Source organism: Pectinophora gossypiella, chromosome 22 (assembly GCF_024362695.1).
Source record: "Pectinophora gossypiella chromosome 22, ilPecGoss1.1, whole genome shotgun sequence".
NCBI classification, from domain to species: domain Eukaryota; kingdom Metazoa; phylum Arthropoda; class Insecta; order Lepidoptera; family Gelechiidae; genus Pectinophora; species Pectinophora gossypiella.
The window spans coordinates 6,889,729-6,902,763 of NC_065425.1; the positions used below are offsets into that span (position 1 = coordinate 6,889,729).

General features: G+C 37.4%; 1 protein-coding gene across 1 annotated transcript; it reads right to left on the reverse strand.

Annotated features, from left to right (window-relative positions):
* Positions 1-1,494: 1,494 nt before the first annotated feature.
* LOC126376959 (mpv17-like protein) lies at positions 1,495-3,438 on the reverse strand. Its single transcript, XM_050024512.1, has 3 exons — positions 3,300-3,438; positions 2,493-2,605; positions 1,495-1,746 (listed from the first exon to the last, which is right to left on the reverse strand). Exons 1-3 carry the CDS (start codon positions 3,412-3,414, stop codon positions 1,495-1,497), a joined length of 480 nt encoding a protein of 159 aa, XP_049880469.1. The 5' UTR covers positions 3,415-3,438.
* Positions 3,439-13,035: the final 9,597 nt, after the last annotated feature.

Below are 13,035 nucleotides of genomic sequence, written 5' to 3' on the forward strand. Positions count from 1 at the left end.
AATAACAGTTTGATTGTGAGTTAGTTTTGTTTGTTATGATACAACACTAAATAGTTCAAACAGACACACACGTCAGTAAAGCTGTTACACTGCTTTACGCGCCTTCGGGAGATGAAGCACGGATCATTCTTCTTTCGGGCATCTATCTATATACTTAGATGACAGCATTCTTTGTTATTTCTTATCGCATATTGTAAAAATCGTGTGATGAACAGCCTTAGTATATGCCTCAAAGATTGAATTATCTGAGAACCCCCTTTTAAAATCGGTTCAAAGGTGTCTAAAATCGAAAATAAAGTTAAAAAAATCCGTAAACGCAACCTAAGCCCGTTGACAAAACATGATTGATGATGGCAATAAAAATATTTTCTCATAAAAATTCATTCGAGTTATTAATTCCAATAAAGAACATTTTTTTGTTGAAGGGAAAAAGTTTAGAATATTTGAGACACGACTCGCGTTTCGAGGTGGTTTTTACATAAAGCCTAATGGGATGGGTAGAACCAGGATATCAGATAACTTGTAACCCTTACTTGTAACCCTAGCCGTAACTTGTTTTGATAAACCGGGTCAGAACCCAGAGCTCTCAGCGCTCCCAATTTGTCCGGCCAAGTAGTTAATGCCATACAAACGTAACCTCTTATTCGAATCGCTGAATTTAGAAATTATGTTGATTAAATACTTACATAATCTCGCGCCTGTATTCATAACGGAGAACGCAGGCTAAATTCACTAAAAAACAAACCCGCAGAAAATTATAATAATTTGAGTTATTAATCAAAAATGAATGACAGTAAACTTATGCGGGTAAGTGGTAGAGATGGAACTTGGAACAGGAAGGTCTAAGCGTATATGTATACCACGATCATAATATTTGGTTGTCCAGGATATTTTAAAGAAAGACCAAGTCAACCGTAAGTACTCTAAACCCGCGAGCTTATTTGTTTTTTTGAGTTTTTAATTTATCTTAAGTGCAGTTTTCACTAACACAGTTGATTCCATCATTATAAATGGCGATACGGCTCACCATCTATCACGTTCGTCTAACAGAAAGCTCTGTGATGACGTGTGGGTACCTCCGACTACCAATTGGGATTTCGTCGTGAGCTTTGAGCTTCAATGCAACTTTACATTTTTTTGACGTGACTTATTGTAGATTCGCCGCAGATGGCATTAATTACTTGGCTGGAAAAACCAGCGAGTATGTATGAAGACTTTGATGAGAGTGGATGAAGCGAAAATAGTGCGTCGGGATTGTAGCAAACTGGAATTTCGTAATCTCTGCTTACCCCAGCGGGAAATAGGCCTAATCTTCTGTATATATATTAAACGATTATTTTTTTCACACTTTATTATTATTACGCACATTATAATTATATGTAACTATAACTTTAAGAAATAAACATAAATCAGTTGGTATAATTATAACTTGATTGGTTGATTGTGGGGCAGCCATTGCCCACTAGTGGGGCTTAACAGTTTTTGGATGACAATCTAATGCATCGACTTGATATGAGCCAAGTAACATGTCCATACATAACTGGCGAGGCTAACAAATATGATCCTATTCTTTTCAGACACAAAGTAGAAATTCAAGGTCTGTGTCACGGGCCAGTAGATCGCCCCTGTCTTATATGTGATCCAGAACTTCTGTTTGACCTCTTTCACGCATTCGTCCAAGGTCTTCATTTCAAGGACACTCATACCGAAGAGGAAGTAGCAGAGAGCTAAAGGACCGTAGCTGACCTGCAAAATAAAGACAATTGGAGTATCCCTGGACGGGTAAAGGTAGAGATGCATAGTATATACATCAACTCCTCGCCAGCTATGTTTAAGTCCCGTCTAATAGAAAGCGAGCTTATTGCCATTAACGAAATACTTAAGATCAATAAGAAAATGGGAAAATGGAAAACGGCCTCCGTGGTCCAGTGGTTGAGCGTTGGGCTCACGATCTGGAGGTCCCGAGGTCCCGGTGGGGACATATCACAAAAATCACTTTGTGATCCCTAGTTTGGTTACGACATTGTATGGTGATCACCTGATTGTCCGAAAGTAAGATGATCCGGGTAACGGCATGGACGTTAAGTCGTAGGTCCCGATTACATGAGCCATGTCAGGGGCCTTTGGCGGCTCAATAATAACCCTGACACCAGGGATGATGAGGTTGGTAATTCACCTTACAACCCACACGATAGAAGAACAAGAAGATTAGAAGATTAAGGGAAAAATATTAAGAGATTACGAGGGTTGATGAGGTTGGTAATCCACCTCACAACCCACACGATAGAAGAAGACCTAAGATCAAAAAATGAATTCGAACTCAAAGTCCAAATTCAGATTTTAGGGATAAAATCTATCGTTTGATCTTCGCTAGGTCCCAAACTATCTTCATACTAAAATTCATCTAAATCAGTTCAGTCGTTTAAGCGTGAAAAGGTAACAGACAGACAAAGTTACTTTCGAATTTATACTATTAGTGTGAATTGTCTCACTTGTTCTATGAGTGCCCTCTTGATGGCAGTGCCCAGGGTCTTCCGACGGAATATCTTCATCTTGCTGCTAATCCTCATCCAATTGTAGAACACCGGAGACATGAAGAATGCTCCTGTAGAACAAACGGTATCCACATGCGACTTACGTCAGTGTCACGAGTTCGAACCACGTTTCAGGCTCTAAGCCACTGAATTCTGACTTTACGAGTTTGAATACATGTTTGGATCTGGATAGTTGATATCAAGTTTCAAGTTTCATTTGTGTCCGGTTAATGGCAATAGGTTCGCTCCCTGTTATAAGGGACTAAATCATAGCTGGCTAGGAGTGGGTGTGTAGTGTGTACTATACACATACATCTTTGCCTTTCAAGGATACACTACATACGAGCGAGACATATTCATCATTATCTCCCTAGCACTATCCCGTTTTTCACAGGTTTTACTTACTTAACCTGAAGATTTGACAGTTACGTTTTTTACATAAGCGACTGCCTGTCTGACCTTCTAACCCGCGAAGGAAAAATCAGCCCAATACAAGTTAGGTCACATACTTCCGAAAAAGCATTTCTCGGCGAAAGTGGATTTCGTCACGGTTGTTTTACTTCACCGCTGAGAACGTAATAATCATTTATGATCCAAACATGAATTCTAGAACAGATTCGACAATCATTGGTTTAGGCCTGTGGTGGATTCGAACCTGCGATCTCAAAGTGACAGGCAAGCGGTCTACCAACTGGGCTATTACTGCTCGCGAGCACACATATTCGCTAGAAAGAAACATACTCACTTAAAAAACAACAAACTCACCAAAGAAACCAAACCTTGCGGCCCTCGGCCAATTTGCCTCAAATATAGGGGTACCAAACTCTAGGTATTCCTGTGTGAGGCTACAGCAGGGCCATATAATGGCATATGATATCATCCCTCGCACCACAGGGTAGCGGCAAGGCAGAGACCGAATACTTCGGGCCAGCTTGCGCGCTTTACAAGTAAGCGCATTCATCGATGTAGAAACACCTTCAAGTCTTCTGGCCTTCTGAAGTTTCTGATCTGTTCGCGAAGGAAGTATTGAGAGAGTTACTGTATTTGGGTTCAATAATGTTCTGGTATGGCAAAAGCACATTTCTTCTACAATGTATTGTTTGCCTATATGACGTTGACAGAGGTGACGCATTGTCGATAAGACAGCAAAAGGGTTGTCTTGTTGTTCATCTCGATGAAGCGCGAAAAGATATCTAAGTCTATGATCAACTTACAATATAACCAATAAAAGTTCATGATCAAGCATCTTGTGGCATATAGGAGGGTGCTAGTGTGCACCATCTCCATAAATGTATGGAGAATTGGGTAGTTCCCTAGGTCATAACTTATTTAAAATTATATTATTATAATATATACTAAGTAAATAAAGATAGATCTAAAGGTGACAAAACACGTTTTCTTTTTTATATTTAACTTATTCGTGAATTGTAATAAAAAAAATGTATTATAAGTTCACATTTTGTCAGGTTTTTCTATGACGTCACAGATTGTTTTTCCATACAAATTCCATAGTAATTTCGAGTTTTAACGTTTAGTAAAAAGTAACTGATTAGACTCTACTCCAATTGGAATATAGTAATGAGCTTATGGTATGTTCAAAAACTTATAATAATATTAACTATCAAATATAGTGTTTTCCTAAAGTTTCCTTGTTGGTCCAATTCCATAGATAGAAAAGTATGCCCCTTAATTAATAATAAAACATACTCTTTGGTCCATACATTACCAAGATTTTCGCGCCTCGAAAACCACAGACATTTTTTTTTTTGTTTTGGTTTTCCCCGAAGGGTAAGGCAAAGGGAACTATGCCCATACAGCCATGTCTGACGTATTTTTTTTCTTGATGATTAATGAAATGATGCAAAAGTGATGATGATGAAACCTAAGCCCCCACCCTCGGAGTAGACTCCTACTCCGAACCCCAAACGAATTAACTCAAAAGTCCGCATAAACTTTTGAGTTATGAAGCGGCTTCGTGGCACGAAGCGAAAATAGGCAGATACACTTTGTTTATTGAATACTCCAATATAATAACACTCGCGAATGTCTTCCGACTAACTTAATGCGATCATTAACCACAAAACACCACTTCGTATTAATTATTTAGATTACTCAATGAAGAAAGCAACTGTCCCATTCCCGTTTCCCACCAAAAAGCCCACAGACATTTAATAGGTACTTACTTTAAGAGGAGTTTCTGCTGCGTTTACATGTCTCCCTTATTCATCGTTTATCGCTATCGGCCCACTATTATATATGTATACACACGTGCTCAGCGGTGAAGGAAGACATCGTGAGGAAACCCACATTCCCAAGAAATACAATTTCGGAGGTACCTATGTGACCTAACCTGTATTGGGCTGGTTTTCCTTTCGCGGGTTGGAAGGTCAGGTAGGCAGACACTTTTGTAAAAAACCGGACCTGTCAAAACTTCAGGTTAGGTAAGTCCCTGTGAACGGGAACAAACAGGACAACATTAGAGAGATGATGAGGTAGGTATCTCTATAATAATCGTCTAACGACCACAATTACATCTAAACATGACGTGTAATTATCAATTAGTTATCTATATCGGCCATCAATCGGCCACCCAGAGTGATAGAACCGTAGAACAATCGAATCGGGCGATATTAATCGTTTTCATTCGATTATTTGGCTCGGGTGAATCGATTCGGCGATCGACTTTGAGATAAGATTGTGAATGCGTGACCCGGTCGTCACGGCACCGCAATTAAATGCCAATTATAATGTTATTGTTATTTATTTTAAAGTTTAATTGGTCACATGGTCACATCACGTGGGCACGTTAAGCTTTTGGTACCGAGCTTCTAACCCAAACGCTTCTATGCTGTTCTGGGAGCATATAAAAAACATAGAACACGTTCAGCTGCTTCTCTTCCCGGGCATGTCGTAAAAACCGACAGAGGGATTGTGTCATCTAACATGATGGACTAATGTTATGGGCGATAGGCTGATCCCTTATCACCATAAGGTTCATCATATCCATCTTTGGACTTCGTATCAACAGTGGCTGCAAGTTGTCTTTGATTACTTGTGGCTCTGCCCACCCCATTAGGGATTACGGGCGTGAGTTTATGTATGTATGTATGTTCTAACCCAAACGCCTCTACCAACCTGCTCTGGATCGCTGTGGTGGAGTGCTTCATATTATCAAATTCCGCTTAATTGATAGGAGTCATGTGTCCAGCATTTTGTACGTTTAAAGCTTATTTATTTTATGTAGGTAGTTATATAATAAAGCTAAAGCAATCTTTTGCGTGCAGGGTCATCCACCCAACATCCATAAAACGAAATTCTAATTCGTGAATTGGTGACATAGAGAACGTTACAGGATATAAGTCATGTTCATAAGCCCTAATGGGGTCAGGGTGGACACCACCACGTCCCTAAAGCCAACTTGCATCTACATTTCACAGAAAAAAATATTTTGCAAAGCTTTGGTGTACAAAACAGTGTCTAAAGAGTACCTATAACTTTGCATTCACCAACAACCTATAAACTATTATTCTATTTTAAAAATTCTTGACAAAACTGTTCGATACTAATGGATATATGCCCAGCATACATGATAGGTTAAGTTGCACGGTACTTTTCCTATACCTACTCCCAGTTCAGATACGATTGTACCTAACATTTTGTTCACAAGTTCACAAGTACAAAATAAAGATGAAGTATTTTGAAAGCGCCATCTAGTGAACAATTCTTTATTTAAATTCATAATGCCATCTAGCGTGACTGGATGAAACTACGTACTTTACCAGCTAAGTAATTCTAGTAAAAGCTTGCTTTAGATGGCGCTGTCCCATTTAGTTTCGCTACTTAATAACAGATGGCGCTACAGCAATTAGTTCTACTATCTGATAATAGATGGCTCGACTAGTATTTATACACTAGTATTTATATACAATTCCTGGGAAATAAAAATAAATAAATTCAATTCAGAACACTTTATTGCACATTAATATAACATAAAGGACAATAACAAAATGAAAAAACCAATCCTAATTAATGTTCTTTTTTTGTTTTTAATTCTTTAGTTTCTGTTTTCCTTTCTTGAGATTACTCTTATCATTTAAAAAATGCCTCTCTGTTAGTTAAACATCCAAACTAAGGCACAATAAAATACTTTTTTTTATTAATTGGTATTATAACACACCCATAAGATACCCATTTTACTACGAAATAAACTAATTCAATACTTACAGGTACAAACAACAAAATCAAAATAATACTCAGATTGTTATAAATGTAACGCGATATTATTTCATAAAGATTGCTCATCACATAACACAACCTCATGACCATATCGAAATTGGGGTAGTGAAAAGTACAACCATCGAAAGATGAACTAAGTACCCGCACCTCACCGAGCTTTCTGTTAGAGTAGTAGGGTAGAGTTTAGAGTTAGAGTTTCCATATCTCGGGACTATAGAGTACCGGACCTTTAGATGGCGTGTGTAGAGCCAAAGCCAACATGTATTGGCCACTGTTTTATGCGTACCCACTCTAATATTTATTTACTCAAAAAGAAACAGATGATTCTCATAAGACGATCCGTGCTTCGGAAGGCACGTTTAGCCGTTGGTCCCGGTTACTACTTACTGATGTAAGTAAGTAGTCGTTACATGAGCCATGTCAGGGACCTTTGGCGGCTTAGTAATAACCCTGACACCAGGGTTGATGAGGTTGGTAATTTACCACACAACCCACACGATAGAAGAGAAGCGTATAATGACATAAAAACAAGTTTTCTGACGACTTGCAGTTCTACCCAACCCTGGATTGCGTGTGTGACGATTGAGTGCACCTATGTTTTAAAAAAAATAAGGTTTGCGTCTACATTTTCAATGCGTCGGGTCCTCAAAAACCACTTAAGAAAGAATTCAGCCGATTAGACACCTCATAAACTTATAACTTTATTGCCAAAACGTTCCTTGAGAGTTTTTACCAAAATATTAACAAGTTTGTAAAATCTAAATGACCACTTTAAAATATTTTGTTGACTTAAATTATTATTTATTTAGTGAGAACACGATTTTTTACTTTTTAAATCTCGTTACGAGATGAATTATTACTTTTAAAAATCCATTGAATTTGTATTCTATACTTACGTAAAACATCTACTTGCATACTACTATCTGTGTTAATCTTCTTAACTCTTTTTGTTTTTTAGGTTTATTTTTTTTGGGCGGAAGGCAAGAGGGAAACCACTGCTCTATTTTTCTCTAAAAAGTAGTATGGAGAATGCTACACCGACAAGAGCGTGGCTTTTAAATTAGTGATGATGTAAATTTACGTGCGTACGGTCACGAGCATTAATATGTATACACTTTGGTACCATGTTACATTAACTTTTTCGACAAATTGAACTGTAAGTCTCACTAAATGTCAAATATGTTAGTGCGACAGAGTCCTAAAGTAGGTACATTATATTGCTTATGACTAGTCATGACGGTACGTGCGGACTTATGGTACTAATAATTATTATTGAGTATAAATAAATAAACACACTCTTAAAACTCCAATTGGGATGGAACAGCTACAGGTCGTCAAATACAGTTCTTCCCATTTCAATCGCAACGGATATGTCACCGTAAAATTGTAAATACCTTCAGTTTATAATAAATCTAGTGACATTTAAACTATCGACGAATTGTGAACTGGTAAAAAATGCAATTAAAAAAAGTTGTTATAAAAAAAATATATTTTATTTTCTGAATGGCCCCACAAATTAGAAGAAAAAAATCTTAATTTAACCCAACCGGGAATGAAATCCGGGGACTGGTTTAGCGAGGTTGCCTAGCATTTCGTGTCTTGATATTTTGTAGATTTACCTCAGTTACGTTCACTACTTGGCTGGGCAAATGGGGACGCTGAGGACGCTCATCTGGTCCACAAGCCTTTACGCCACAAAGTCAGTACCTACCTAAAGTATTGGCTAAGGATTATTGAAATAGCGATCATATTCCAATGATGACGAGGTCGAAGCCAGGGCATATCGGTAATTAATCTGAAACAGAACGGGCAATATAAATGCACATGTACAACACTGATAACTCTGAGAAATCTCCCATGTACACTGCCGGACATTGAAAATGGATCAAGATTTTATTTCATAAAATACACTATTTTGAAACAATCAATCAAGAAAGAAAGAAAGAAAGCAATTTCGGCCAGGCAACTTAGGGTGAAAGAAGATTATTCATTGGAGCACGGGCTGGTGCAATAAACATATAATGATACCAACATAACTAAAAAAGAATAATAAATAATATATTTATACTATTTTCCGAATATGAAATTGGATAAGTGTGTTCCTATTTCAAGATACGGCTATCAGTATACTGACACAACTCATGCCCACAATCCCTATCGTAGTAGATATGTCGTGGCCAGATCATAGAATTGACCATTTCATGAAATGATCGTATTTCATGAAATGATCGTATTTCATGAAATGGCCAACTTCAACTGACCATATCGTTTTAACGTCACCGTTTAATGATATTTCCATCCACGTTTGGCCATATCATTAATGTAGGGTGCCCATGATAAGTGGTGTAATAAAAACGCGAAATAAGGTAGGAAATAATGTATTACTTTGTATGTATTACAAAGTACAAAAATGTTTAAAGGTCAATTAAAAATCAAAAAGTCATTTTCGATTAACGGAGTGTTGATGTAGTTGACATATACGCCGTAACTGCATCTCGCTTTGAAGTCGTCGTCATATTTTTTGACACTATTTCATGCCATTGGTCATCATTCGGTATACTTTTCGTGTGTAAGATAAACATACTGGCGGCGTAGGGGTGGCCCAAGAGCCACCCCCGCCGCACCCTAACCTACTGTTATGCCTTGTAAAAATTATAAAAAAAAAGGATTATGATAATTTAAATTATGACAAAAACATTTATGCGTTTTAATAGAATCCTGTTTCAAGTAGTTAATGCCATCTGCGGCATATCTACAATAAGTCACGTCAAAAAAAGAAACTTTACGGACAGTAGGATCGTCTATATTTTTCTTTTTTAAAATTAATATCTCTTCATTCGCAGTTTTAATTATATCATATTTTGAAATCCAATAATAGTCCATTGATTTACGTAGCGTGGTCACTCGACCTTCATTATTTGCCATATACTTAACCTAAAAATAAAAATAAAGTTGCTGTCTACTGTTAATACGAGTTTTTCTTTTCACCTTAGTGTCAAAACATTGCTTCAATGCACTTTTATCTTGTATTTGCTCATTATTATTCGTATTATTCGCGTTCACACAAGAATAATTATTGTCCGCCGCCATTATGCAAAACATAAACAAAGCGACACCAGCGCCACTACCGGTGGATAATGTTACTATTTTACGATATGATCGCTAACGTTTGGCCATATCATGAAGTAATCATGCATTTAGTTGGTCATATCGTTAAACGTTTTTTGTTCATTGATCTGGCCAAACCACATCATGATGTGGCCAATGAATGTTGTTCTATTTCATGAAATACGACCATTTCATGAAATGATCAATTCAATGATATGGCCACGATAGATAGATAGATAATAATAATAATAAAAATTCTTTATTACTCAAACAAGGTACAATTTAAACATTTTAACAGCGAGCCCTGCACTAGGGATCACCCTGTATCGCAGTGGCTCAATGAGATACAATTTTCGCTTAATATTAATAAAATTATACTTCAAGTCCGGTGGAAACTTAACTTAACTGAATAATACAGTTAAAAATATATTAAGAAAGATAGGACATAACAAATCTTAGAATCTAAAATACTTTGTTGACCACAAATGACACAGGATACAGAAATTAGGGCAAATTATAGTAAGACACAGGCTACCTTATCGCTTAAGGACAATTTTTCCAAATCACGACGATTCGAAGAATATCCAATGCTTGACGGATATATAGTAAACTATAGAATAAAATATTATAATTGGGTAAGTACCTATTTTCCTAGGTCAAAGATAAATTATGAAATTCTGATTAGGTACTAAATAAAAACAAATCTAAAGGTGACAAGAAACGTTTTCATTCTTGATGAAAACGTTTCTTGTCGTAAACATAACATCACGCCTTTCTTCCCGAAGGGGTAAGCAGAGGAGTATAGTACACCCGCTCCTCGCCACCTATGTTTAAGTTCATGTAATATGGGGCCAATTGGATAGTATCCTAGGTCAAAGATAAATTATGAAATTCTGATTACTAAGTAATAAAGATAGATCTAGAGATGACAAAAAACGTTTTATTTTTTTCTATTTAACTTATTTATGAATTTTAATAAAGAAAAATGTAATTATAAATGCGACATTTTGTCACGTTTTTCTATGACGTCACAGGTTGCTTTTTCATACAAATTCAATAGTAATTTCGTGTCTTGACGTTTAGTAAAAAGTAACTGATTTGACTACTTAGTTGGAAACTAACCTATTACAAATATCAGTTTAGATTGCCCGTCGGTGTAGATCAGTGGAACAGGAGTCATCCAAATAAAAGCTAACGAGCACACCCGCGGCTGAGTAATAGCGTACACACGCACAACATACTAACTACGACAATTAAAATACTCTAATATTATAACATGGGATATGATTATTATTATGTCGCTTGCTTATGTCACCTGGAACCTGACAGAGGGCAGCAGTAACTGTCAGTACTATTCAGAGGCGGAGAACAGGAATCCTAGTACGGCTTTAAAATAGCCTACTCTAGGCGCCATCCCACTCGCGCCTGCGGGGCGGAAGGCAAGATGGAAACCACTGCCCTATTTTTCCCTAAAAAAGTAGCATGGAGAATGATAAAACGATAAGAGCGTGGCTATTTAAATTAATGAAGCATGATGATGCTTGTTTAATTCTTATTTTATTGAACCACCAGGGATGAAGAAAAAAGAAACAGAGTTTCTAGTGGGTTAAAAATTCTTAAAAAAAAAACAACATTGATATTTGCTGATATTGCGCACTTACCTTTTTAGATGATTGGGGACTCAGTGTAACCTTTTTGGACCTCCTTAAATGGATAATATACACATATCATTCATTCATTGATTCTAGATTCTGAACATTAACAGAACTTATGAAATGCAATCAATTGGAATTTATTATATAGCTCAGCACATACAGTCAGAAAGTGAGAGTACAACAATATTATAATTGTTTTCCATAGATTATCCTGGTTAGGTATATTAAAATTCCAATAAATTAAGTGTGTTCATAGTAAAAGTTTATCATTTAAATGTCCTTTTTATATCAACCTTCTATATTACAAATTTTAATAATTTAGCCCCCGATGCTACGCAAAGAGGTGTGTTATAAGTTTCATCTCTTTTTATAATATTTAATTTTATTGGACGGCGTTCGTCGACGGTTGCAAAGCACACGGCAATACTTGGTTCCAGATTTTAGCCGACAAACGCGACCAAAGACAGAAATGAAAGGGGCTTCACCATCTATAACGACACTCAACTAAAATGACAGCCACAAGAACGCTGCTGCTTAAATCAACTGACAAACATGCAAAGACCTGAGATGGTGAAATTTATTGTATTTCGGATTGCAAGTCCAATTTGCCGTTCGCCCGCGCGCGCGGCCGTGGCGCGGCATCGGACTATCGGGCCAGATACCTTGTTCCAGCGATAACCTTAAAAGCACCACCAATATTAATACATCAAACACCCACGTGCGCCATACATCATGATGTATGTATGTGTACTGACATGATGGCGGCGTAATGTGTTCATAGAGCAAACGGGACGGATCGAAGCAAGGGCTAGGCGACTTCGGGATATAGGTAGTTTTACTAGTTAGAGTGATTTCCAGCGCAGTGTCCCTGGTTCGAATCGCAGCTTGAGCTCTAAATCACTTTTTTTTTGACGTGACTTATTGTAGATTTGCCGCAGATGGCATTCACTTCTTGGCCGGACCAATGGGGAGGGCTGAGGGCTCTCACCCGATACAAAATTTAAGACAACAGACCTGAGGGTGCCCAGTTGGGCGCGAACCTCGGCTCAGGGCGTCGTCAGAATATTTGAAAGAATTAATCGACCTTAGTGGGTCGATAGCGATAAGCGCTGAATGAGGGAAATCGTCGACCACCCCGGCGGGGTCTGTATCCCGATACAGACCCCGACCGCCAGACCGAGGGAACCCCGGTTCTAAATCACTGAATTCGACTCTATGAATTTGAATTCATGTTTGGATAATATATAATTGTTACAACGTGGTTTCCAGGATTTGTGCCTGGTTAATAGGATAGTATCCCAGTAATCAAATCAGTTACTTTTTATTAAACGTCAAAACACAACATTACTACGGAATTTGTATGAAAATGCAACCTGTGACGTCATAGAAAAAGTGACAAAATGTCGCACTTATTAACATAACATAACATAACAAATACTTTATTGCACAAACAGGAAAAAACAAAATACAAAACAAAAGAGAAATAGAGTTAGTACAACATT

Bases quoted from the DNA above. Each gene is read 5' to 3' on its own strand.
- LOC126376959 (XM_050024512.1), bottom strand. From the start codon at position 3,414: ATGATATCATATGCCATTATATGGCCCTGCTGTAGCCTCACACAGGAA. The intron at 2,606-3,299 runs GTGAGTTTGTTG...TTTGTTCTACAG, and splicing joins CGCAAGGTTTGGTTTCTTTG to GAGCATTCTTCATGTCTCCG. The intron at 1,747-2,492 runs GTGAGACAATTC...TTTATTTTGCAG, and splicing joins AGAGGGCACTCATAGAACAA to GTCAGCTACGGTCCTTTAGC.